This window comes from Anas platyrhynchos, chromosome 21 (assembly GCF_047663525.1).
Source record: "Anas platyrhynchos isolate ZD024472 breed Pekin duck chromosome 21, IASCAAS_PekinDuck_T2T, whole genome shotgun sequence".
Taxonomy (NCBI): domain Eukaryota; kingdom Metazoa; phylum Chordata; class Aves; order Anseriformes; family Anatidae; genus Anas; species Anas platyrhynchos.
The window spans coordinates 15232407-15258556 of NC_092607.1; the positions used below are offsets into that span (position 1 = coordinate 15232407).

General features: G+C 43.4%; 2 protein-coding genes across 3 annotated transcripts; both read right to left on the reverse strand.

Annotated features, from left to right (window-relative positions):
* Positions 1-898: 898 nt before the first annotated feature.
* Positions 899-4289, reverse strand: RPS21 (ribosomal protein S21). Its single transcript, XM_038166425.2, has 6 exons — positions 4200-4289; positions 3926-3990; positions 3012-3075; positions 1823-1894; positions 1132-1187; positions 899-959 (listed from the first exon to the last, which is right to left on the reverse strand). Exons 2-6 carry the CDS (start codon positions 3973-3975, stop codon positions 950-952), a joined length of 252 nt encoding a protein of 83 aa, XP_038022353.1. The 5' UTR covers positions 3976-3990; positions 4200-4289; the 3' UTR covers positions 899-949.
* A 192-nt stretch (positions 4290-4481) lies between these two features.
* On the reverse strand, positions 4482-26084 carry CABLES2 (Cdk5 and Abl enzyme substrate 2). 2 transcript variants are annotated; one of them, XM_072026368.1, is made up of 10 exons: positions 25517-26084; positions 14119-14190; positions 13847-13939; positions 13056-13133; positions 11514-11622; positions 10706-10871; positions 9848-9951; positions 9340-9446; positions 7918-8122; positions 4482-7465 (listed from the first exon to the last, which is right to left on the reverse strand). In XM_072026368.1, exons 1-10 carry the CDS (start codon positions 26044-26046, stop codon positions 7325-7327), a joined length of 1605 nt encoding a protein of 534 aa, XP_071882469.1. In that variant the 5' UTR covers positions 26047-26084; the 3' UTR covers positions 4482-7324. The 2 variants fall into 2 exon arrangements, with proteins under 2 accessions (XP_071882469.1, XP_038022286.1); XM_038166358.2 differs by lacking the exon at positions 14119-14190 and having other exon boundaries at positions 25517-26082.
* Positions 26085-26150: the final 66 nt, after the last annotated feature.

Here is a 26150-nt window from a genome sequence, read left to right on the forward strand (position 1 = left end):
ACTTCATAAGCTTTACAAGCAATCCATCAGTTTAAATTAAAACTAAGTATTTGAAGTGCAAGTAAAACCTTGACTGAACTTTTTCAAACTAAATTATAAAAAATTCTTTCCATGTTATGTCAAAACTGTGAAGTGATGGAAGTTAAACAGACGGGGAATGGATAGATAAGAGAGGCAAAGTCAGCAAATGTGGTATTATTTTAGGCTGTTTGCATCCTCCCTGGGTTCTGCTAGTAAGATAACTAAAAAAAAAAAACATCAGCAGGTGGAAAGTTTATCTATCCATTGAAGAGCTTTTAAGTCAGTTATCAAAATACTACCAATTATTAAGAGTTATTACTCCTTAAATCATTTCTCTGCTTCTCGGCACCAAAGTCACACTTGAGAGTAAAAAGGTAAAGCCTCAAGTCTTTCTCATGTTGAAACAAACTTGCTGGCATGCAAAAGTATTTCTGTAAGTTTTCCATGAAGTCTAGTATTAGTCAGTTGCTTACAGAATGTGTACATGGCAAAAGAAATATTGTGAGCCTTTTATCAGCAGAAAAAAGCTAAACTTGGATATCATAACCAAAACAAACTCTTCGTTTTTCCTGTGAAATGGCAGCAAGCTGAATTAAGATTGGTACATTGCAACAGTTCCATCACAGATTAAAAGAGGAGAGGAGCTACAATTGCAAAACCTATTATAGCTGGAAATACAGATTATAGAGGACAGAGGAGCAAACTGGAAATTCTTGATTTTAAACTCTGGCACTGCTCTACAAGGCGATGTGTTGCATGAATTCACAGAATCTGTATAAAACACATCCTTCTTAGGCCTGCATTTCTATGTTCCTTTAAGACAAATTGTAACAACTCCACTGCTGTTTATGACTTGAACAAAAGACACAACACAATATACATTTGAACTGTTTATTTCATATCAAATGTTCCATACCAGTTTCTTCTGTTAGAAGTTCCTAGAAGAAAATGAAACAAACATTGTTAGAAACTATTTAACAGCTCAAGTAATTATTTGGCCAACTGTGTAAACACCCTGTAAATATAGTGTATAGATTTTAACCTAGAAGTTGAATTTAGGTACTGAATTACTTCTACAAAAGTTATTGAGGATAAGGTAAAAATACTTACTTGGAAACAATTCCATCATTTTTTGCCAGACGCAGAATGGAGTCGTCTGATTCTCCCTTTAATAAAAAAGCGAGCACATAATTGCTATCACACATTAAAAGAGAAGCAGCAGCAGCATTTCATGCTGGCAGTGAAATGCAAACTTTTTTTTTTGACAGATCACTGCATTACACAGACTACACATTACACATACACAGACTAGCATTTTTAAAACAAGCTGTTAAATCCTTTGCCATTCTTCAAAATATTAAATAGAATTTGACAAAACAGAGACTTGCGTTAAAAAGATGTACTTCTGAGTAAATGAGCTCTAGGAAGCTTCACATCATGCTTACAAATTTAAGTTATGATAGTAAATCTCTAATAATTATAAACAAAGTCAGATATCAGTTGCTTAGTGCATTCTTAGAGGAAAAAAATCCACTTGCATCTTCTAGTGATTTTTAAAAATAACAACAGTAACAAACATAAATGGTTCTCCAAACCAATGAACTGAGGAAAAAACAGAAGAAACTCATTCTTGCAAGTGAATTAGTTCACATCTTCACACTGCTGTCATTATCCCAACAAAAGCTCTCCTCTAGAATGTGCAGAAGGCACACTGCATTTCCAGGGCCAGACATAAACCTAAAATATTACTAATCAATATAAAGGGAATCATGATCATTTTTGAGCTCAGGAAAACACTTACCATCCTACGGATTGCTCCACAAATGGCGTATGTCTTGAACTGGCCATTGACTCTCCCTGTTACCTTGTCAACCTGTAATTGCAAGCAAATTACTCCATAAAGATTCTTACAGAGTTCTTGCAAAATTTTAAGCTCCTACATTATGCTTGCCAAAACCTTGGAAATAAATATTACTTGTTCAACTTTGTAAATATTTTTTACTGCAGACTTCAAAAACTCAAGGCAAATAGTTCAGCTAGTATACAGAGGACCTTTTAATTTTATTTAAAATAAATTAAAAAAATATTTTTTGCTATATAATGCAGGTATAACATCTAATGGATCGGACAGCATTAAAAAAATGCAATAGAAAATGGTAGCTCAAAAAAGAGAACACTGGAATTTTACAGAAATGAAACAGTTCAATGTAAACCTGATCAGCATACTTTACTGTCTTTATTATTATTTTTTTTTCATGTTTAAGTCAGTATAATTGAAAATAGAGGTCAGGGATGGAAGGTGACAGTGTTGTTGAGGGACACAAATCGTTCTAAGCATTTAAGAACCTGAGAACCAAGTTAAAGAAACGGTAATGAAGCATACAAAACACATAAGCAATCTAATTTCAGTTAACAGAGAACTCATTTCAGCGTTAACAGAAATGCTTCACGCAAAACATAGAAAATGGTGCTTTAATTACGCAAAGCAGAACAGAAAAAGAGTTCTACCTGGGAAACTGCACCTTTCTGAAACTTGGTACGAACTGTAGAGAGCACAGATCAAAAAGAATAAAAAATTAAGACTGGGTGTACGTGGACAGGCTGAAGAACTGTGCTGTCTTACAGACAGGTGAAGGTAGAAGGGCTACTGATCTTCCAGAATTGAGCACTCTGTTTTCCATTTCCTTCAGGAAAAGGAATCCCCTCATTTTTAACTCTAAATGTATATCCTTGGGAAGTTTTATTTACTCGGTTAAGCACTGGAACAGACTGTTTTCAGAGCTTTATATAATTGTACAGAATTACTTTCCAATAGGTTGAAAAATAACTATGGGTGACATGCCAATATTCTTGCATATACGAAATCTTTCTAGTTCTACACTTGTATGACTCCTAGTGAAGTATTTGGAGATTCATCACAAGCTTTTACATTTCCTAAGTTCTATGAAATGTGTTGCTCTTTTATTTGTTGCTTCTATTGAAAAACTTACCTCAGAAATGTTTATCTGAATAGAAGCATGATCCTTGGCACCAATAATTCGGTTGCTAGCAGAGCTAAGGAAAAAATAACAAGATATGTTTCAATAAAAGGAAATGGACAGCTGCAGCAAAGACTATTAAAATCAAACCTACAGGAAAATTAAAACTGTGCAAGTTCAGATGCTAAGAGATTAAGGTTCATTGCTCAGAAAGCCAAAAACAAGTTTTAAGAACATTTAACGGAAAAATTCACTGGGTAGAGTCATGCTAAATTGCCAGCTATGCCTTTAGTTTAATCTATACGAACCCAGTTCATTACTGTTCAGCGCACAGATAAGCACTGACCACCAGAATATCATGTTGTCCTTTTTTATGTGCAAAACCCTCAGCGACTGATGGAAATCATAATGTATTTTCTGTGTCTCTTTTCACTGGGAGCCAGTAGAGCTCTCAGAAGACATTCAGATCACTAACTTTAGTCCTTTTAGAAATCATAGACTTTAGCAATGCTTTCTCCATGTCTTTTATTAGATTTAACAAAACCCAATTTTCTCTAATCTCAAAAGAGCATCAAAGATGCAGTATCAAGACAATGAATAATCCCTGAACAAGTTCACTACAGGACCGTGTAGCTCAGAAATGCTCGCACAGCACCAATACCCCCATCTTCTCCTGAAAGCAGCCGCCACATCCCGAGACTGACGGGCTGCACCTCGAGATGCTGAGAGTTCTCTCCAAACGGAGTTTTCCTTACCTATCCGCACAAGGCGAGCATTCTCTCCAAATTCACCTTCCCCTTTACGTACTTACGCAAGATACTTATACAGAAACGCGAACAGAAAATTTTATTTTTCCACCGAACGCAGCAAGCTAATGGTTTACGGATCCAAGCCGCTGGCTGTTCGGAGCTGTGGGTGCCACTCACCACTTGCGAGGCACGTAGAGATCCACGAACTCCCCGGCGTCGTTCTGCATCTCGCCCGCTGGTCCCTGTGGGAAGCGAGGCGCGGCTCAGGCCCGGCCCCACGAGGCCCTGGGCGGGGGTGGGCCACGCAGCGCTCCCGGCCCTCCCGGAGCCCTCCCTTGGTGCTCCCCCACCCCTCCCGGTCCTCCAGGACCCGGTTCCCAACCCCGGGCCGCCCCCCCCGGGACCCCCGAGCCCTCCGGGTGCCGCCCGCGCCCCGCCGCCGCCGCCATACCTCGCGCGCGGTGCTGCGGAAAGGAAGGGGCGGCCCCGCGGAAGCGGAAAGGCGTCAGAGGGAAGGGGGGGGGCTTCCGGGGGGTGCTGTGACGTCAGCGGTGCTTTGGGAGTGACGTCACTGCTCTTAGGGGTGGCGTGACGTCATCAGGGCACTTTACCTGTTGTCCCCCCCCAAAGTCGTGAGGGGCTCGGGAAGGGCCCTCAGCCCCCGTTGTCCCCACCTCCCCCCCCCCTCCCCTCCCCCCCCAAGCACAAGCCCCAGCAGCACAGCACGCAGGCGTTTGGTTACAAAACACGTAGAAAAGGGGTTTATTTCACAGCATTTCACAGAAAAGGGCACGGACAGGGAACAGGCAGCAACCGAGGACCTTAAATAACGCGCTAGGACAGGAACCGTGACAGAGGCGGGCGCAGACAGGAACATCTCGCTCCTGTCACCTCCACTGGGCACTGGCTGCTGCCCTCTGAGGTGACCGGAGCAACTTGGGGAGAAGTAACATCCAAACACGCTTCGTGAGGGTCCCCTCTCGGTTTATCGATTGGTAATGCAGGAAGAGTCCTTTGCCACACGGTGGCAGCTTTTAGGTGAGAAGAGAAATATGAACACACAGGCAGAACCCAACAGGATGGGGAACTAGCTCAAAATTCAACTCTAGCTACAGAGAAATAACAGACACGCACCGCTCGGGTGCCCTGCAGAAGTGGCAGCTCCTGCAGAGGCACCACACCAGAGGTACCCACGTGCAAGGCGCAGGCCCAGCAGCTGGATGCTGTCGTGGTGTCCTGAGCTTCACTGCTCAGAAACGCTGAGCCAACCTTTAGAGTTCCCTTTAACCAGCATTCTGGCATTTAGTATTCCTTACCCTAAGCTGTTCTTCTGAAGAAAATGCGAACTAAATAACCAAAGGCCAAAGCTTTCCCATTTATATCACATGAAACCCAATCTTCCATTCTGGGAGGGGAGCTCTAGCCCAAATGCCCACTGCAACTAGATAAACTTCCACTGAATAGAGACTGGACTGCTCCAAAAATAAATACATTTTTCTCTAGATGGCTGAGAACGTTACATTACGAAGAACTTTATACACTAAATAAAAGGAAATCCCCAGAGAAGGTAATTTTGTGGCTTCCTTTACAATAAATGAAGCGTTTTACTATTTCTGGAGATACCTTGTGAGGAGTTTCTTTGCTCAGTTCTAGCTCTTCCCCCTCACACAATGAGTATAGGAAGTGGTGGACCACTTCAGTTGCGTTTACCACATTTTTCTAATTTCAAGGCTCTCTATACTCTAGATGTTCAGTACATTGCTATTTCTTGCATGCAATGACAGTTATATTCAGTAGAAAGCTGAACTAGTAGACATTTTTCTAAACTTTTGGAAGATAACTGGCAAGGTTATTGTCTAACTTACCGCCTACCATCTCACTTACAGAGACTGGAAAGTCCTTCTGTGTTAAAGAGAAGTCAGTATCATTAAGTTTACACAAATAACTTGAAGCTACATACAGTTGAACACACAAAAGATTTGATAGTCACTGTAGTTATTATATGAGAATATACATTTTGAGCCCTACTTAAAGAAGAAAGGGCTCCAGTATAGTTCTGGTGCAACTCTAATGACGACAAATTAGCTTCAGGCAAAACACAGCTGAAGAACAAAGATTCAGCTTTGTTTTTGCCTAAAACCAACATTTAATACAAGGAACAGCAATTTACATTACTTTACATATTAGATAGCAGGTAACCTTATGAGGTCTAGTATTTCATTTAGGAGTCAAACAAATTACAAATTTCTCAGTCATAACAGCCAAGCATCAGTTTTGTTTCTTGCAAATAGACAGTTACTTGTATCATAATATTGCTTCGGAAAATAAAACCAAGAGCCAGTATCACAGAAGGTTCCACATATAATCAGAGTTCATTCCCAACCTGGATATTTTAAAAATAAATGAAGGAATAGCCAATGGTCAAAGAAGTTATTTAACCTCTGGCATAACTATTAGAATGCTGCCTGGCACCAGCCGTTAAGTGGCTGTTCCGATGTGCAACAAATGCTAGTTTTGAGGACCATCACAGTGACGCAATTCTTGGAAGAACGGAATTAAAAAAGTAGCATATTAAATATTGAGCATGCTTTGTTTCACTGGCTTAGTTTGGCAGGAATAGCTCCACTGACTCATGTACTTGCTCAGAGCACTAAGACCATATATAATACAGTCATACTAAAAAGGTGCTTATTTCAGACTACAAAACACAAATGAAACCCAGAAATTATACATTTTACAGCAAGTAGTTCTTAGTTAAAAGCACTCATCTTCCATTTAAGAGCGAATTAGGATGGCAATCACTCTGCAGCTACCTTGTTCAACAGGTGGTATTTCGTGACATTTTGAACCAATCTTTACTTTTTAAATAAAGTGTATAATCTTAAAATACTATAGTTAACTAAATTGAAACAGTAATTTCAATCTAGCTATAGATAGTATAGATGCCCCGTGTATCATTAGTGCATATATACTGGAACTGTTTTCCTATATGCAAGGCCAATGCAGGTAAAGAATAAATGGCTATATAAATTCAGGATTTCCCACTAAATAACACAACTAACTTAAAAAATACCGGTACCAGACCAGCCGGTTTTAGGCACATCTTCAAAAAAAAAAAAGTATGTGTTTCATTAATATAAAAAACACAAAAAGATTCTTAGAAACATATGAACCTTATGGTGCACTGGAATGGAAGTGATGCTTCCTTTAGTTTCAAGGACTACAATAAAGGCTTAAAAAAAAAAAAAAAAGAAACAATGCCATAGGATTCTTCATAGGGAAGAACAGTTTTAGTCAAACTGAAAAGATAAATAAGGAATAATCAGCAGCCATAACAGCTAACTGGTGAATATTTGTGCTTCAAATGTCCAAAAGAAAATACAGTTCAACGACTCTTCTCGTACCATCTCCCAGTCTTGGCATACGTGTCCATAATGCACACCTTGACAGTTCACACCCATGTCGCAGACTTCAAAGCTAGCTGTAGCCACAGCAGGATGCACAGTGGCACAGAACGGCCAGTGGCAGCTTCAGCAACTGTGTTCAGTGACGCTATCAGCTGGAAAGTAGCTTTGGTTAAGACTGTTGTGTGAGCCGTCTGTAATGAGGTAAAACTTGGTTTTCAGGAAGATAGAGAGCCAGTTCCAAAGCTACAAGGACGGTGAATTCAAAAGCAATGAGATCTCTTCTGTTGAATCTGAATCTCTCTTCTAATTTCTATGATGGCAATGAAAAAGAGAGGGGGGGGAAAAAACAGAATCAGTTATCCACAAGATACCAACGTACTATCAGATTAAGTCAGCATAAAGCTGGAATATGTGATGCAAAGTCAGAGAATCAAAAGCATTGCCACAGATCAAAAACGTAAACAGCCTTATTAGCTCAGCTGTGACACCCACACAACAGTTACTGTTTCTCAGGCAAACATTAAATGAGGAAATAACCTCACTGTAGGATCCATAGGACATTAGACTGCCATCAGTCAGGTACTTATAATGAATTAAAAATAAGCATCCAGAAGGAAAAGCTGTGATGAGAACAAAAACCTACTGAAGGAGCTGGTCTTGAATGCAAACACGTGCTGCTAAAAATCTTGCTTTTCATCTTTACCTTGTTCCATGAAACAGAAAGGTTTTGACCAAACCTGAAACAAGTTGCATAGTACTTACATCTATAAGGTGTTTGACTTCGTGTTTCCTGAGGTCACTGCTGATCTTGGCTGCAAGCAGAACGCAAGCACCAGCACACAGTTTGCGGTTCTGTTTGTTAAGTTTGCCTTGGAGAACAAGCTTCTCAAAGTAAACGTAAGCCATGGACACAGTAACTGGCTCCAGATTGCATTCTTCACTCAGATTCCGCATTTCTCTCTTTAAACTGAGAATAGAGGGGAAAAAAATAAAAAAGATCCACCCTCTCAAACATGAGAGCTTTTATAAAACACTCTAGAAGCACCTCAGCATGGGAACTCAGAAGAGCATACAGGCAAGGCTCCTACTTAGAAAACCATGACTGGTATTACCTTCAGCTGGAGAAGCCCAGCTGGCTGCAAGCTGGAGCTGATAACAAACTGATTTAACCTGGCTGACATCATCTACTGTGAAAGAAAATGCAGGCTGCTGCTGTATGGCTCCTTCTGAGATCCCAAACTTGTTCATGATTCATATCATAAGACTGAACCATGCTGGCCTACACAATGCCACATCAAAGATGTGCAGATGGAGACCTGTCTACCACACACCTCCAAGGAAAATTAGGTCTGAGGGGGAAGGCAAATTAGTTTACACCCTTCTCACAAAAGCTACCCTTTCACTTCAGCAAAAAGGCAAACTTTATGCTGGATGCTCTTTCACTGCTATCATCCATGCTACTCCTACAGAAGATCTCTCTGCAAGCACACAATTGAAACAGCTACAAAAAGGAGCATGCAGGACACTGGCAGAACACAGTCTGAAAGAGCAAACCTTCCCCTCGCAGCTGGGAGCTGCACACAGCCCCAGTGATTCAGCAGTATTGTGTTTTAAGCTGGCTGTTTCAGAAGGCCCTGACTGTTCTCTGAAGGCGCAACAGTGCATCTCACTGGTGAATACTCAGATGTGTTTACTGGAAGGTGAGGAATTCTGTGTGCATAGTCCTGCCTTCACGAGATGCTTTTCTTTACCATGACTCCACAGACCTAACCTTCTTCTTTATTCTAGAGTCCTGTTAAGAGTCTACAGTGATCAGCAAGTCTTGTAATTGAAAGGTGAAAATAGGCAGAGGGTCCATACTGGTTAAGAGCGGGACTGCACAAAAGCAAAATAATCAGGTTACCAGTATTTGTTTCAATGCTATTGCTGCTTCACTGTTAATTGGCTATTAATGTTGATGAAACAAAACCCATCTAAGCTGAACAATGAAAACCAACTGTTACCCTTTTCCAGCATCCTAAACATCCCTGTACAAGGCTGTCATCCTACAGTCAGCTCAACTGGCAACAAGAGATTAGTATTTAATCATATATACTATTAATAGATCTAGTATTTGCTCCATACAAGTGGAAGATAAGTCTCCAACAGCGTAGAAGTTCTTACTATTCACTGCGTGTTTCTTACCTCCTAATTTTGCTCAGCGTCAACTTGATGTGAGGAAACTTCTCCCTAAAGGTTTCGTTCATATCCTTCTTCAGGTCTGAGGGCTTCACGTATTCTATGACCGTTGTCTGAAACACAGGATGCAAAGTGTATTATTTCTCTTGTGAACAGTACTGACAGCAAAACAAGGTTTCCAAGGACACTTTAGTGCAAGGGCAGAACATTTTCTTTAACTCTTAAATTTCCGTAAAGACTTATGTAATACCTCAGGTTGAATTTCAGCCACATAAAATCTTAATTTGTAATGAACCAGTAAGAAAATGGTTACAATAAATAAGCGACAACACAGAGATATGTCAAGTTCGTCCTTGACAAACACAGTGTACAAAATGATTTGTAGTTTTCTTGATCTGTTCTCAAAAAAACACAACTACTACTTCCTAGAGGATTTTCTTTCCTGTGGAAGTTCTTTACAGGAGGATCTTCAAGGTGCTCACTCACTCCTCTGTTCAGCTAGGCAGCTACTCACCATGTAAGAAGCAAAGATGAGAACACGTTTGTGTTTTCCACAGGGCCACTGAGGGTCGTCCAGAAGATTTGGATCGTACTCTGCTGCTTCCCCAGCTTCACTCCCTGAAGGAACAAGGAAAGCACAACAATGAGCTGTAAGAGACAGAGCTTTAAGTTCTGTTTTCTCTTTAATAAAGAGTTCAAACAGCAAACATTAGAAGTGTTGGCAGACCCCATTAGGCAGATAAACTGCAGCTAATCACCTGTTTTCATTCCACAAATGAACGAGTCAATATTAGATTTATTTAAAAACAAACCAGCTCCATCTCTAACATATGCCAAATGCACCATTTTAGACAGTGCACGCTAACAGTTTGTCTTCCAGAAACATGCACAGAGAACAACTGCAGAAGACTGGATTTTTGCTTATACTCAAATCTAGCAGACAACAGCATCATCAGGTTTGCTCTTTTACACCAGAGAATGTATTCTTGTCAAAACCCTTGGTTTATGCATTGTTACAGTGCTAAAAGGCAAGGAGGACCATCTGTACCCACACACACCAGGTGTTTCTTGTTGAGTAACATAAAACTCCACATTTCCAAGGAAATGCTTTGCAGTCCTTGAATTTCAAAAACTAGGCCAAATATACAGAGGATGTAAGGAATGCAAGCAAGTTTCAGTCCTAAGACTCAGCCTCTGTACTTCATTAACAAGCCTTCTTTGCTAGGCCATGCTAAAACCAGTCTCCTTCCAAACCCAGTACATTTGTCCCAATAATACACTTCACCACTTGCAATTGTTTCAGAAAAATAAACTCTTTTCATGCTTTTCTGCTACATGCACAAGTGGTGACAGTGCGAGGAGCCGTCCTTACCAAGCTCCGTTCCTGCTGGAATCGTTTTTGCTGTCACAGGTTTGTATCTCGATCCGGGAAGGCTCCTTGAAGCACTAGCTCGACATGAAGGAACAGCGCTGTGGCTGTCAGCTTTGCGCACAACTAGGGCGTTGGTTGGATACAGGAATTTTGCATAGGACACAACCTTCAAAAAAAAAAGTTGTAGTTATAGGGGAAAAAGTAACGAAAGCTTATTTCCAGACACCAAGGATTTTATAACTCAGATCTGCAGAGTTTCTATTTGGGAGTAAAGGCCTTAGAACTGGGGGGACAGAAGGAAGAGAAAGTTGAGCACAGGAATACTGTACTTTTGTGACTTCAGGATAGATGCATTGTAGAGGATTTGGGGGGATAACAAAAAAAAGGGAGAATCACATCAACAAAACTCTGTCAGTAAACAGATTTAACTGAAGAGGTATAAGTTTCACCCATATTTTGTTTTGACAAAAAGAAAATGTTTTGATTAGAATATCATTTACATGTTGCCTAAGATACCAGAGTCAAAACAATTCTCCAGAAATGGAAGCAGAAGTCACCAGGGACTTTCACGTCCTCCTCAGAAGCAGCATCATGACAAGTCAAACATTTCAGATTTTAAGAATCTGAATTTCCACTGCTTTCTAACATTACAGTTCTCACTTTATGCAATGCTGTGCCATACAAAAATTAAGTAATTTTCCTGGTATCAAATGGTCACAACAGTGAAAGGAGCCAGCTGACCCACCATCATCCCGTGCCGGTCACTGGTTCGGTGATGGAGATCAAGAAATAAAAATTATTTCCTTACCTTGCCGTCAGCGCCTAGCTCTACTCCTTCCATTCCAAGGACCATCTCAGTGGAGACTGAAACTCCCCCAGAAGGATGTCGCTGCTTCTGTCCTTCCATTTTTAGATCACTAAATGAAGACAAGAAAATGCATAATTGGAAAACGTACCACAACCTCAGCTTCCTTTATGGTAAACACCAGGCTGATCCTCTACCTGCAGCCAACACCACATGGTCAGAGTTCCATTACGCAGAAACAGTGCAATCCCTCAGCCCCATCTCCAAGCAAGTATTAAATTTTAAATACTCAAAAATGTGGAGATGTTCACTAACTCAAAAATCATATTTCATCTCATTTTAAAAATCAGATTTGTAACAATGTACCTAGAAAAGGTACTTTTTTTTTTTTAAAAAAAGTATGATCTTCCTGCATAAGGCTATACCATTTGTAATACACTAATGCTCAAATACTTAACAGCAAATGTGATTTACATTACTAGTTTTCCAGGATTAGAAACTTGCCTTTCAATTGTAATTTTTCCAACCACTGTGCACACAAGCTCACACTAAGAATTAGGGCTGCTAGCAGAAACGTTTCAGTGATGGCAGCGTGCAGCTTTGTCACCTATATTCCGATGCAAAAAAAGCAGCTTTCAGTTGAAGCACTGCATCGCCAGCTTACACACAAGCAGAACGACACCGTGCTCAGAAATGCTCTAAAATAACTCGTGACCTTGCTGCTCTTCAATTAAATGAAAAAACATTTTCCCATCAACTATTTTTATAGCAAGTGTATTTGAATACAATACAATTCCCACCACTAAACATCCGTTTCCTTCTTCCATAAGTTACATACAGGACAGAAGTGGCAACACAATTGTTTTGGCAGAAGTGGATTAAAATAAAATGAGTATTTTCTGTGGTATACTAGTAGATCAGGCCTTCACAGAATCAACTTAGAGCTCATATGAGACTGAGTAAAGCTGCAGGCAAGTCCACTTGGCAGGTTTTGGTTCTCATATTTGATCATATTTGCAGTTCTATATAAAAGTGGAGTGCAAACATTTAAAGCAGAATCAATTGATATCAATTAGGCTAAACTGCTTCTGTTTTTCTTAGACTACAAATAGCAACATTTATGGCTTAAGATAGGTGAAAAATGGAAGAGTTTCTTAAACTTAGTTATAGCTTAACTACTAAATGTTGAAGACTTTCTAGTAAAGAACGTAGCATCCTTGTCTGACGTACATGGCAACAAGCCACATTGTGCTGAAAGTTGATTTCAAGGATTTCACAGGACTGCAGTGCTTGAAATATGAACAAAGACCTTAAGAGAGGTTTGCCCTTTTCCAATATTTTCTCTAGAAGTTTCAATGAACACCAACGCTGCAGCAACATCTGATTTTACAGTGCTGATAGCAAGTTCTTGTCCTTACATGTAAGCAGCAAGTCAAGTACATTCACCGGCTTCAAACAGAAGACCTATACCATCTACACTCATTTAAAAAGATATTTTGCAAACAATAGACCAGAGATTTCACAAAGTGGTTAATGATGACTCACCTGATTCGTAAACTCTCTCCGTAAGGTAGGATCGAAAAAGCCACGCACAGTGTTCGTTTAGCACAGATTAATACTATCCTGTAAGCAGAGGGGAAAAGATCAGGATAAGAACTGAGATTCAGAAGTTACAAAACATTTTTTTATAGACTGTGAACACTGGATTCCTCTTCAATCGCTCTGTAAGTTACACAGATACTGATACAGATTGTATGTTTCCAGAAGGCAGCACAGAAGCAGAGGTTTCCTTCTGACCCTGCAGGGCCTCAGAGCCAAGCTCTGTCTCACACTCCAGCTCTGGCATCACCCTCAGAGCTCCTCAGATATCTGTCATAATTATATATATTTTATTTAAAATCAATATATTTTAACAAATATTGTATATTTAGCTGGATGATGGTACTACTCCTAGGTCTCACACATCTAACAATAATAAATACGAATGCAACCCATTCTTTTCTGCTCAGCAGCTAAGAGCCAAGAACTTGGATAAAACAAACCATTCTCCTTACATCCTCCTCAGCCTGACCTGTCTTTGTGCTAGAGATAAGGACGGTGTTAGGAGAGAATGAATTAACTTCCTCCCTTTCTCCTCAGAGCAGAACAACAGAACCATCAGAAGATTGCTGCAGATGTAGCACCTACCAGCACCTACTGCCCTCAATATAAGTATGTTTAAAATTAGCAAGACCACAAGGACATTGCATTATTCCACTGATATTAAAAATCTAATCACACTGAACTGGAGTTTACTTATGAGCACACACGAGTACAAGGGGCACAGCTGAAGTTACCTGCTGTTTTTTGTGTCATACTGCCTCATGTTCTTGATGAAGTGCATCTTCTTCAAACTTTTGTGCCTTGGAGACCCAGATATATTCTTGGTTCTGCAATTGTAAGAAGAAAAAAAAGTATCTTAGGTGCTCTGGCAAAAAGCCATGCCAGTTTTATGATCAGATGGCAGCACTAGCATGCAGGACCTCAGATATTGGCGTGGAAGAGGGTGGAGGGAGGAGAGGACTGCATGCAACGAGTTAAGATTAATGCTGCTTTTGAAAAAAAGTACCTTTGTACACTGGCATATTCCACTATGTCTTCTAAAAAGTCTAGAGAGCAGCGCTGGGAGATAAAACGCCTTCTGTAAAATGTACAACACCATGAAGAGTGAACAATATTAGTTCATGGCCTTGGAGTTTATGAACTGCAACAGATCTATGAGCTCTTAGGACAAATGGCAGCTTTTTTGGGGGGGATTTGTTTTGTTGTTAGAAGAGTGCTTACCAAGGTGTTTCACATTCCCAAAAAGGCCAAGAACTTGTTACCCCCTCTAGGAACTGTAAAATCGTTCACTTTGAGTACACATTTATACTGACTTCAGTAGCAAGAGCATTCACTACCTTCAACACAAAAGAACACCTATCCATAAGTTAAACACCTAAAAAGCTTCCCAATATTTCTTACAGGATTTTAAATAAGTATCACAAAAAGCTCCCCGTGTGCATCAAGGCAAGGAAGAGAGTAATTTTATATTGATCTACCAACACGTATATATACGGATATATCTGTATGATGATGGAACATATGTATTTGTATTCCTGATTCTGAACACTGTGCTCCTCCAGCAGTAGGCTTCAGCAGACCAAGAGTCCATGACACTAGCCCAATAAAACTGACAGATCTCTCCGGAAAACAATAGAGAGGACCATTAGAGGAAGCTAAGAATATTCAGGGCCCATCTGAAATCCCAGAATTGAAGACACAAGGAGAATAATAAGAATCTTGTGAGTTACTTTAGCAAAAATAAGATATTACACTTAAGCAAAAACAAAAACAAACCACTGCCAAGTAAGATGCATTATGATCGCCAAAGTCAAATTACTCTTTGTGGGTAGAGATTTACAAACAAATTTGGAATCTGGCTGCAATTTCTGTAGGAACAAGGCATTCAGATTCAGCTAAAACACTGAATCACCAAATCACTGACACTACAACTATCAAATTCTGTTGTTGTTTTTTTTTTCCTGCTTTTGTTTAAGCATACGTCACGCTGTGCTTTTAGTACAAGCCACATGCATTCAAGTCCCAGGTTTTCTTCCAAAGGATCATCATAACCCAACTGATGGTCGGTATTGCCATGGACGCCAATTGAGAAGAAGGTAACTAGATATAATCTGTGGGATGCTCCTTTGACAAGATCAACTTTTGGAAAAAACTCAGACTTAAAACTCCACATATTTTTACCTCTGGAAAAACAATAAATACATTGAGAAAGAAATTATTGCTGTTTACTAGAATTTGCAGATCTGTAATGCAGAAGATAGCAGTCCTGCTGCTGTGGAGAATGTGTGCTCAAGGCTACGCAGGTGTAGACCATGGGAAAGCTCCAAAGTCCTCAAGAACAGTTTCCAGAGCTCTTGTGTACATGAGCAGCCAAACCACTCAAAGAGACCACAGCCAAGCTCTCGTGCTTGGAAGTTAATGTGCAACATTAAAACGAAACCACGGCACCTTGGGTGGTGGGGAATGGAGGGGGCAAGGAGGTCAGACAAAATGGGATTTATTAATTGCTAAGAACTATGGATGAGCTTTTACAGCAAGGATTTATAGCTTCAGTTGATTCAAGTTAAAGGTCAAAAAAAAAATGCTCAGGATTTAGTCTGGTCTTGAAGCCCAGCACTTAAGGATTTGGAAGTAACTTGACAATCTGCTAATCCTGGTGACTTTGCCTTCTATCCTTCAGCTGAGCTGGGTAAGAAACCAAACCACACCATTTTGTTGCTACATAAGAGATACACCAGAGCTGTCCAGCCTATTTTGGCTTCTAACGTGCAATAAGAAAACACCTTTGTGAAACGTGGAGGCCAGTCTCAAAGGTCCTGGCATGAATTGCAGTTCTCCATGTCCCCAGGCTTCCTCCCCTCTAGTTCAAGGAGACCAGACTGGATGAAGACAGAAAGCAGCCTTGTATGGTGAGCAAAGGAAAAGCAAAGCTAAAACCAAGAACAGACGTTGGTATAAAAAAAAAAAACAAACGCAAAAGGTTATTTAAAAGGATGCCAGCATAAGGTATCAGTAAGGGTGCCAGATTGACCACCAAAGTGCTGGGCCACTACAGTAGAGACCCATCAGAAGCCCTAAATCTTCTGAACACTGCTGCACTTCCCCAGCAATAGGGACAAGAGCACAAAGCACCTGAACCCACTGCTCTGTGAGAGCCTCTCAGTAAAATGCTGCTGCAGCGAAAGGAAGATCCTGCCCCTTCGCTCAAAACCACAATGACTCATCCCCACTGTGCCAACAGGAAACTTGATTTTTAGCTACACTTCAGCTTCACTTAAGGACAGAAAATATCTGTCACCTTGGAGAAATTCAACACACTAGGCAAGATACTCTCCTCAAATCTCAAAACGGGGAATACGCAAAGAGGTCTCACTAATCCCAGCCACGCTAAACAGGTCGCGTGCCCAAACATTTTACAAAGAGAGACTTGCTGGATTTCTCAGCAGCACTAATTAGCAAAGCGTCTTTATTAGAGCATCCTTGGAGCATGCTGGAAGCTATCAAGACTTCCTGAGTAGTACACACCCAGCCTGCAGACTGTTTGGGTTAGTTTTGGTGCTCTTCTCATGCAGTAATTCACACCTCAAGACCAGGCAGCACATGATCACTTCAGGAGCTGCTGGATCTTGCCTGATGAAAAAGAGTTGTCATGTCCCCTGGGCTAAGCAGATTCATCTAGGATAACACCTCTTGTTGTGCTCTGATCCACAGGAGTTCAAAGGATTTTAAGTCATTTACACAGCGCATCTGTTGCCAAACGCGACCTAAATACTAAAGCAGCACACCAAAATCCATACCCGCGCTGTCAGTTATCTTACACACACTCCTACTGACATGCTACTTGATAATTAGAAATCGAATCATCCAATGTTAAAATTTTAATGAGTTCTATGAAGCAGGCTGTAATTTCAATAGGATCCTAAAAGAAAGCCCAGGCCTGTCAGCTAATACCAGCTATTTCCTTGACAAGCAAGGGAGGGTTTGTGTGCTTGGAAGTCAAGTCTTGGTCAAGAATTCACTTTTTGGGTGCTTCCCCCACTATTTTAAAAGCCAATAAAAACAGGACCCACCCAGGGCTTCAACACACACGCAGCGTGTGCCCAGAGATAAGGGACTATCGAGCAGGGGGATTCTGGATTGGGGCTGGGTTTGTTATCTCCACACACACACACGGCCACGCACAGTCCAACAGCGCTGCTCAATCTGTGGTGAGCTGAACGTGGACGTGGAAAACACCTCTCGATCAGATAAAAACCAACAACTCCAGCAGCAGACAGCCCACAATTTATCCTTTCTGGTGGACTTCCCACTAAACAAACCCCACTTCTGAGGGCTTCAGACATCTGTCCTCCTCGGGCCCTGCCAGCGTCCTAGTGAGTGCCAGAGAAACTCTCCCAGAGGGAGACGACAATGGAGAGGCAGCACACGGGACTCCTGGCCAGGGGTTTACTCAGCTCTCAAGTGTTCCCAGCAGGACAGGACACGGCTGAGAGCAGTCTATGTATAGCACCGGTAATCCCTCAGTGTCCTGTCTTGCAAATTGAAAGGAAAAATCTGTCTAAGTCACAGCTTCAGATTAAAGACCAGTGACCTTTCAGATGGCCTGCCAGAGTATTTCCCCTTGCCTACCCACAGGCTAGGCCGCACAGGCATCCCAAAGAACAAGAGGAAAGTGTGAGGACGTTGCTGTAGTTGGAGATTCCTAAAACAGCCACTCTCAAACAGATACCCTGTAAAATGCAAGAAGTGCAGCTGTCATTTGGCCCTTTTGAAGTGTCACTGTTGAGGCCTGCTGGTCCCTGTATTTCTGCCACAGCATAGGGACTGACTGACAGCTCTCCTTCCTTCCTAAGGGAGAAGTCAGAAATTTCTAAAATCTGACTGGGATTCTCTTGTCCTAATTAACCTCCCCTCTCACAGGGACAGGTCTGTGCCCTGTGCCAACCCTACAGCCAGAGGGGCCGTTTGATCAGCATTCAGCTGCTTTCTCCCATAACTTTATCTCTGAGCCATGCAGCATCTGGAGTCTGTCTTCTGCCTGACCTCTTACCACGATTGCTCCTAGGGCAGGGTCAAGCAGGAGAGGAGAAAGCCTGCACTGCTGTCTGACACCACGATTTCAGCCTCTGCACATTTTTCCACTTTAAAAGTAGTACCTTCCTGTAAACATTTGCAGAAGGCTATTAAAGTAATTAATGGATTGCTGGTGATGCTTGCTGGGGTGCAGAAGAGTGGAAGTGAACTGCCTCCAAGCTAGAGTGCCTCACTGCCCTGCAGGCTGTCCTTTAAGATGCTCAAGTGATCACAGAGAAAGGAGAACAATACCTAAGCTGAGTGTTAAGTTGTTCATATTATCCTTCCTCAATATATCGGCAGCATTTCCAGGAGCTTCTTCTCTTGTCACACTTTTACAGGTGAGTTTAATGATCTCAACACTGCTCTCACTGAACGAGACAACCAGATCACATGCTGCTCACTTCTGCTGAGTTAGAACAAATTTCTATTTGACCACTAAACCAGCCATTCTCTCTCTACTGTAGGAAAAAGTAGGAAGCAAGCCAGATGATCTGAAGAAAAGGAAGGCAAAAGTAGAGGTTGCACTCAACCTAAATTTTTGCTCCAAAATATCTGAGCTCCTTCCATCCTCTAACACCACGAGAGCAATGGTGTTGAATTAACCAAGACCACGTTAGTTTCCTAGTTCTGTAGAAAATGCTTCGTGTATGTGGTTTGGGCATGGCAGGTTTGCTGTGGGATGGCTGTCCTCACATCTGATTTTCTCTTCACCTATGCAGCAACAAAAATCAAAAAGCAGGAGAAGAGAGCAGGAGGCTAAGCCCTGGGACACGAGTGCTCAAAGACAATGTAAAAGGCAGGCAGCAAGACGACTGAGGCCTCCTCTAGCAAAATGGACAGGCACTGCAGGCTTGATTCAGTTGGAGTCACATCCCTCTGCCGGAGGGAAGGATGCCACGATGCATGCACACATGTATGCACACGCATCCACAGGCACTCTGCTAAAATTAGCAGCTAGGCTTGTATCCTCTGCTGCTCTTTAGCAATACACACTGCTAATAGACAAATTGAATGGACCAGGTCAAGGATTTTTAATTACAGTGTAAAATTAGGGGCTAATAGAATTTGGTTTCTTATTTCTCACTTGAAAGCGATTTTAATATTGATGGCTCTTTGTAAGGTCTTCTACATGTCTCCGTATAATCACAGCTGTCAAGAGACTGAGTTTAATATAGCAAAGATGAAAATCATTTATTGGTTTGTGGAGGCACTGGCTTAGTAACAACTGTCAAAGGTAATTTGCTCAAGAAATCCAGATCCCAAATCTTGTTTATAATAGGAAGACACACCTGTCAGATTTGTTTTGTCAAGACATACTTTAAAGAATTAAACTGTGTAGTTTTCCCTTCCTTACGGGCGAGCCAACAACCTGGTATGAACCACATTTCAGTTTGACTAGGTAAAAATACTGTCACCAAGGGATTAGGGAAACCAGTTCCAGTTTTTTTAGCTTAATTTTTGTCAACTGCTGTTACCTATGCCCGGACAACATTTACTGTTTCCAAGCTTGCATTACAGAGTGTACGAATGTGAGACTCCCTGTTTTCACAGCCCATGCCTTACTGCCATCAGTGCTCATATTAATCACTTTCCTGATTGAAGTAGGAAAGCAGGTTGAGTACAGCTCACCGGGAGCAACAAGTTTTTAGTAATTAAAGTCAAGAGAAGTCAGACACCACATTTATATTAAAGCATAGACAAACCACCATCACTATCACCACGTATCTAAGAAAATATAAGATTTTAATGAAGAAAATATGCCATGAATGCCCAGTACTGAGCCATTTTTGCAGGTAGATGGTTTCAGATCTCACATGCAATGAAGCATGCAGCAGAGGAGAGGACACCCTGTGTAAATGACAGCAAGTGTACAGCTAATCACTCCTTTACAAGGTCAGCTACCCACTGTTTTATGGCAACGCTACTGGAAGCGCAGACGTGCAGTGTAGATTGCAAGCCACGGTCCCAGGAGTTCATTCCGACATTTATTTAAAGCGTCACTCTGCCAGAGAATAAATTCAAGTCTCACAGGGGGGTCTAGTCTAAGACATTTCTCCAATAATCTTCCTTTTAAGGAATAAATCCAAACTGATTAGCCACATGAGCACAGCAGTACTTTCATGCTTCAGAGCAGGTCTCTGCCAGACCTCAGGGTTAAAGAGGAGGCCCAGCTCCTTCACCCTTGTGTTCATATTCAGGTTTGTTCGCAAAACTGAAGTGGCACCAGGGCCTTCCTGCTGGTCTGAAACAGCCAAGAGAAAACGCCGCACTGCTCAAAGAACAGTAACAGCACACGCAAGAAAAAGTAAACGCCATGCAGTGCACAGGACAAATGAGAGGGGACAGAAATAAACTGTAGGTTGAATGAAGGTGGAGGCAGAGTAAATGGAAAGTTTACTAAGCCTGGATTGTATTAAACACTAACAAGGAAAAAAATTACTGTAGATACTTGTCACAGTGTCTGCTACTTCATTGCTGATTCACAACCACGTATGATTAAGACCTAATGCTACCAGGAAACGAGCTTTGTATTCATTGCATTTCATACATCACATTGTGCTGGTGCTAAGAGTGTTTAGACAACCCAAGGAGAAAATAATGCCTTCCAGTAAGTGTTATGAAAGCCATCTGTTGCAATAGAGCCACCAAGCCAGATGCACGGTCTGCTGTGCCTAGAGCCCGCTTCTTGTAAAGTAATTCTAAAGCCCGCTCCTAAAATCCCAGCTGCTTCTCACAACGCAAACTGGATGTGCTGCCAGGACGCAACCAGTGACTGTTCCTCAAGTCTGTACCAGTTTCTGTAGGTGTTCCTACCGGGGAATGCTCACCAACCTGGTTTCCTCAGTGCTTTGCTCACTAAACACAAATGCTGATCAACAGGCAAGTGAAACGCAATGCCTGTCTTTTGCAACACTGAGGACGTTATGCTAGAAACACTCCTGCACTTCCCTGAGAGATGATGATATCATTTCTTGTGCCTCATTAAAACAAAAGCCTTCAGCACAATAAAACTCCCAAGTTACAAAAAAAAAAAAAAAAGCTTTTACTGGGAAGAAGAAAATTCAAAACAGGTGACAGGAAGAAACCAAGTGAAAGAAAGTTTAGAGCTCTCCCAGAGCTTTCATGGGAGTTTGGTTCTTCCCACCACATCTGTCATCCCCACTAACCTCCAATCCAGAGGTTGCAGCCTCACCGAGGCCATTTTTTATGCTAACATTGCAACGACCACAACAGAGCAAATGCAAATCTGTGCTGTATTTCAAGATGATAGAGGCAGGTCTGCAGGGCAGGCTGAGCTCCTTAGTGCTCAGAAGGTCACTGCATGCATCAGGGCTGTTCAGAGCTCCTGCAGGAAGGGCTGCCCAGCTCACAGCACAAGGAGACAGCAAGATTTTAGTTTTAAAAAGACTCTGTACTTCTCATCAGTCAGAGCACTGTCTTGTGAAACTTCTGCTTCACTCACCCTTATAAGACTCTAAAGGCCCTTTATTTAACACCATCTTCAGGGGTTAGAATATAATAATTTACAGTAAATTATACACACGATAGCTATAAACCAAAGGTTACAAGTGTTAGAGCTCTTCATCTGAAGAGCTAGCAAGACTGTCTGTAGCTGAGCACCACCCACCTGCAGTCAGTTGCTTTATCAACAATACCTCATTCTCATTACAGAACCCAAATTTCATTATACTTGCCTGCACGTCAGATTATGCATTTTTAGATGTAAACTGCAGAGCATGAAGAATTCAGAACAATCTCCAAAAGGAGGCTCAAAAACATCTTGGTGGAAAAAAGTGACAGATAGAAAAAGGAGGAACACGAGACACCTGAAGCTAAGTCTCCAAGACTTCATATAACTAAACCACCACGTACCACAAAAAATTAAAAATATATATATTTTTTGTGAGAGTGCTTTCACTCCATGTTTTTGTTTCTCTTCCGAAACAAAAAGCCCAGTTTATGGCAGCCTGCAAACAGCAAGCACCACAGCTAGTAACTTCTGCACTGGCTCAGTCTCGGAGCCCTGACAAAGAAGCTTCATCATCTACAGATAAGGTGAGATTGCTGTCCACTCTACTGGCAGCTCTGATGGGAGTTTGAGCAGTCACTTATCTCAGTTCTCAAGAAGGACTCCTGTGCTACGCCAAGTTCCAGCGAAGAGCACCAGCAACCAAAGCATTTGCTCCAGACATGCACCCACAGTGCCCAGCACACGGCTGTTGCTCAAGGGGAGCATTGCAAAATGTGAGTGCTGTGGCTCAAAAAGAGGCACTAACAGAGATCTGTGAGTAGGAAGAGGAGGAGGAGAGAGGAGAGAAGCATGTCAGACCGTGAACTACAGAAACTGTGTTTTAAGCCAGTACAGCGAGATCCTGCAGACTTCAGAGCTGAGCTACATTTGAAAATGCTGGTCTAATAAAACTTATTTTTTTTCGTGACTTGGGGAAAGCCTTGTAAAGTAAATAACCTTGTAAGTAAGATGTTAGGAAATAGCCATGACTGCTGTGACACCATGTAAGTCCTCGGCAGGGCACTGAAGCCCACGGCAGAGCAGCCCCAGGACGAGGAGGCTCCAGTCACCACACGCCTGCAGGACTTGCTGGAGGCCCGGAGCAGCACCCCACCACCTCCTCCTCGTCCCACCTCCTCCTCGTCCCACCACCTCCTCCTCAGAGTTAAGCCATTCAGGTTCATCGGGTAGCCTTTTCTGATGTTAGCTTGAAGAAGTAAGGACACATATGTGGAGCCGCAGCTGTCAGGACGCTCGCACGCTGGCCTTGCAATGCTACACAGCCCGCCCACAGGCCTCATCAGCTGCGAGTACAGTTAATTCCCTACACAAACTCCTCTGACTGCAGAGCAAAGTCACTTTGAAAGCCCTCGGACCCCTCCAAATGAAGGGGTTAAACAACCTTAGCGCTGAGAGCTTCTCTTTTGACCTAGAAACCTTCCCAGAGGCATGAAGGATCAGATCTCCAAGCTTCCTGCTGGGCATACAACGTGCTTCTTCTGACCTGGATGAATATACCTGGCTGGGAACGCCAGATAAATAACGCAGGTAGCTATAAATTGTAAACCATTTAATACTTGCAATTCACCTGCAGGTGCATGTATGTGAGAAGGTTGCTGAAGCAAACCGTTTGCCAAGCAGCAGACTGCTGCCTTCACATTTCGGCTGAGTTTTAAATAAAGTTCAGACGTCGGATACGTTCATTTTCAGCCCTGAGCAGCACACACCAGCCTACTGTTCATGTCTCAAAGGTCAAAGCTTGCAGCCTCTGACAGATATTGCTGCTTCCTGAAAAGCACCGTGCACGCGGAGGTGATTTCTAAGCCTTATTAGGAATAAAAACTTGGACCTTTAAGCATTATTTCATCCATCTCCACCAAACGTATGTTAGCAGAGGGTTTCTTTTTAAATAAATGCTTCTCAAAGTGAAAACAGCTGCTGGACTGACAATAGTATAAGACAATACATTAGCCATCATACGCATGAAGGCCTGACCAAGCATTTTTGCCATTCCATGCAAGGAACAGATTTGATCACACCTACGTTAGTGATACAGCCCCCAATTAACCCTTAAATGCAGAGCTGGTCTAAAGCACTGCTCTTAACAACTACTTTAGACTCCCACCCTAAAGGAAATCTAAATCAGCCCAATGATTTCTGATTTATCAGCACCCACCAGCATTCAGTTCAGCTGCCTTACCACTGGTCATCAAGGGCATTAGAGCACTGGTCGCAAATAATTTAAGTGTATGTTGGGTTTAATGCATCCCCAGAGGCAGTGCAAAACTTTTGTCAGAATATACATACATATATATATATGTAAGTCTGATATATGTATATATATATATAAGTTGTGGATTTTCTGCACATTAGTTTGTGACATTCACTATCCACTCTTCTTTCTTTAAGGACAGAGAAATACATGTAGATGAACTCTCACTCCACGTCATCCTCATAAGAAGTAGATAAAATGATTAATGCGATGCCATCTACCCTTTCAAACATCTCTTTTCCCAGCTGAAGAATCAGGTTGTTTTGTCATTACTCATACAAAAGCCCTTTTATTCTCCCCATTACCCTCCTTGCACTTCCCTCAACCTCTTATTTCTGATTTAATCTTTTCAGTTAGATTGATTAGAATGCTATAGTGGGAGATAACATCTCAAAATTAGATGCTAAGGAAAGAGGAGGAAGGACATAAAACAAGAAAAGATCCAAGGAACACGTATTTAAGAGTATTTTCTTAGTGTCTTATTGAATTGGCATTGAAAAGAAAAAGGAAACGAAGGAATAATTTACACAAACTCCAGCGGTCCTAAACTCAGTAAGCCCATGCGCAGGCACGCCAAATGTCTCACAGAGACATCACTGTACTTGCAAAGCTCCTGATACTGAACTCTCCCTCAAAGGCCTTATCTACAACATTAAAACAGCAAAATGAGCAGCAGCACGGAGGGGCAGAATATCCTCCTCTGAAGTTGGTTTTTAAAGTTCCCAGAGTACAAGCAAACGATGAGCACTGCTTGTAGAGTCACTGCACAATCAGGCAGCGGGGATTCAAAGAAGGCCCAGCAGGAAGGGTCACATTGCCCGGAGTAAGAGTCCTGCCTAGCAATGCCTCGGCCAGCTTCATCTGGAGACTGCAAAATTCAAAAGCCAGGCCCGGGAAAAGCAAGAGGGAGGGTTTCTGCTGCAGCAGAGCTCTGGCCAGACCTCGCTGGGGAAATATTCTCCAAATCCCCCCCACCCACCAGACATCAGCACCAGGCTGGCCACCCACCACACACTCAAGCAGACCCCTAGAGGGCTGGGTGACCCCCCCAGCAGGACCACCACGACACCCTGGGTGCTCAGGGGCAGCAGAGGCGTAGCCCCTACTCCCAAAAAATGGGGGCACCCTGGCACAGGGATGCAGGGATGCTCCAGCCACCTCGCCCCCGGGGGGGGGGGGGGCAGCAGGGCTGGACGATGCTTGCAAAGGCTGTGAGCTGGGTTCCTGCGGTGGGGGGGCTCCATGCTGCCACCCCCAAGGGGGGGGGGCAGGTGCTGGGAGGGGTGGGGGGGCGGAGGGGAGGCTGCAGCCCCGTTTCCCACGCCCGGCTCCCCCCGGGGGCGCCGCTTTCCCACGCTCGCTCCTCACCCCCCCGGGGGCTGCGGGCCCTGGGAAAGTGCGGCTCTTCCCAGGGCTTCCCACGCCCCGCGGGACCGGGCGGCTGTGAGAAGCTTTAGGGGAGGGGGGTGGGGGGAGAAGGTTTATAGGGCCGGGAATAAGGACTGGGGGGGGGGGAAAGGAGCCCAGCTCCGGCCCCTCACTCACCTCTGCCGCTGCACCTCCAGCGCCAAGCCGCCTCCCGCAGCTCCCGGCGCGGGGCTCAGCATCCCCGGCCCCCCCGCTTTAGCGGAGCCCGGCAGCCCCGGGGGGGCGGGCGGCAGCGGGCAGAGCGGGGCTCCCTGCGGCAGCGGCGAGAAGCCGCCCCCCCGGGGCTGCTCCGCTTCCCCTTTCCCCGCAGCAACGGGGGAAGAACCGGGCGGCAGCGAAGCACCGGGAAAGCCGGGGGGAGCCCTCTGCGGGGCCAGCGAGCGCGGCGGGGCTCCGACCACCTCCTCCTCATCCTCCTCCTCTTCCTCTTCTTCCTCCCCTTCCCCGGAGGGCAGAGGAGGAGGAGGAAGAGGAGGAGGAGGAGGAAGGAGAGGAGGAAGGGGAGGCTGCTTCTCGGCGGCCGGGCAGGGCGGGCGGCCGTCCAGGGAGATGTTGGTGAGGAAGAAGAGGGCGGCCTGCCTCCGCCGCGAGTCGCCCCGTCTGCGCGGCCGGGGCGCCGGGGAGCCGCACGCCGTGGCCGCGGCCATTCTCCGAATGAGCCGGGGCGGCTCCGAGCGCGCCGCCGCCGCCGCCAGCCCGCGCGCTCATTGGCTGCGACGCGCCGAGATGCAAATGAGGCGCAGCGGGGCGC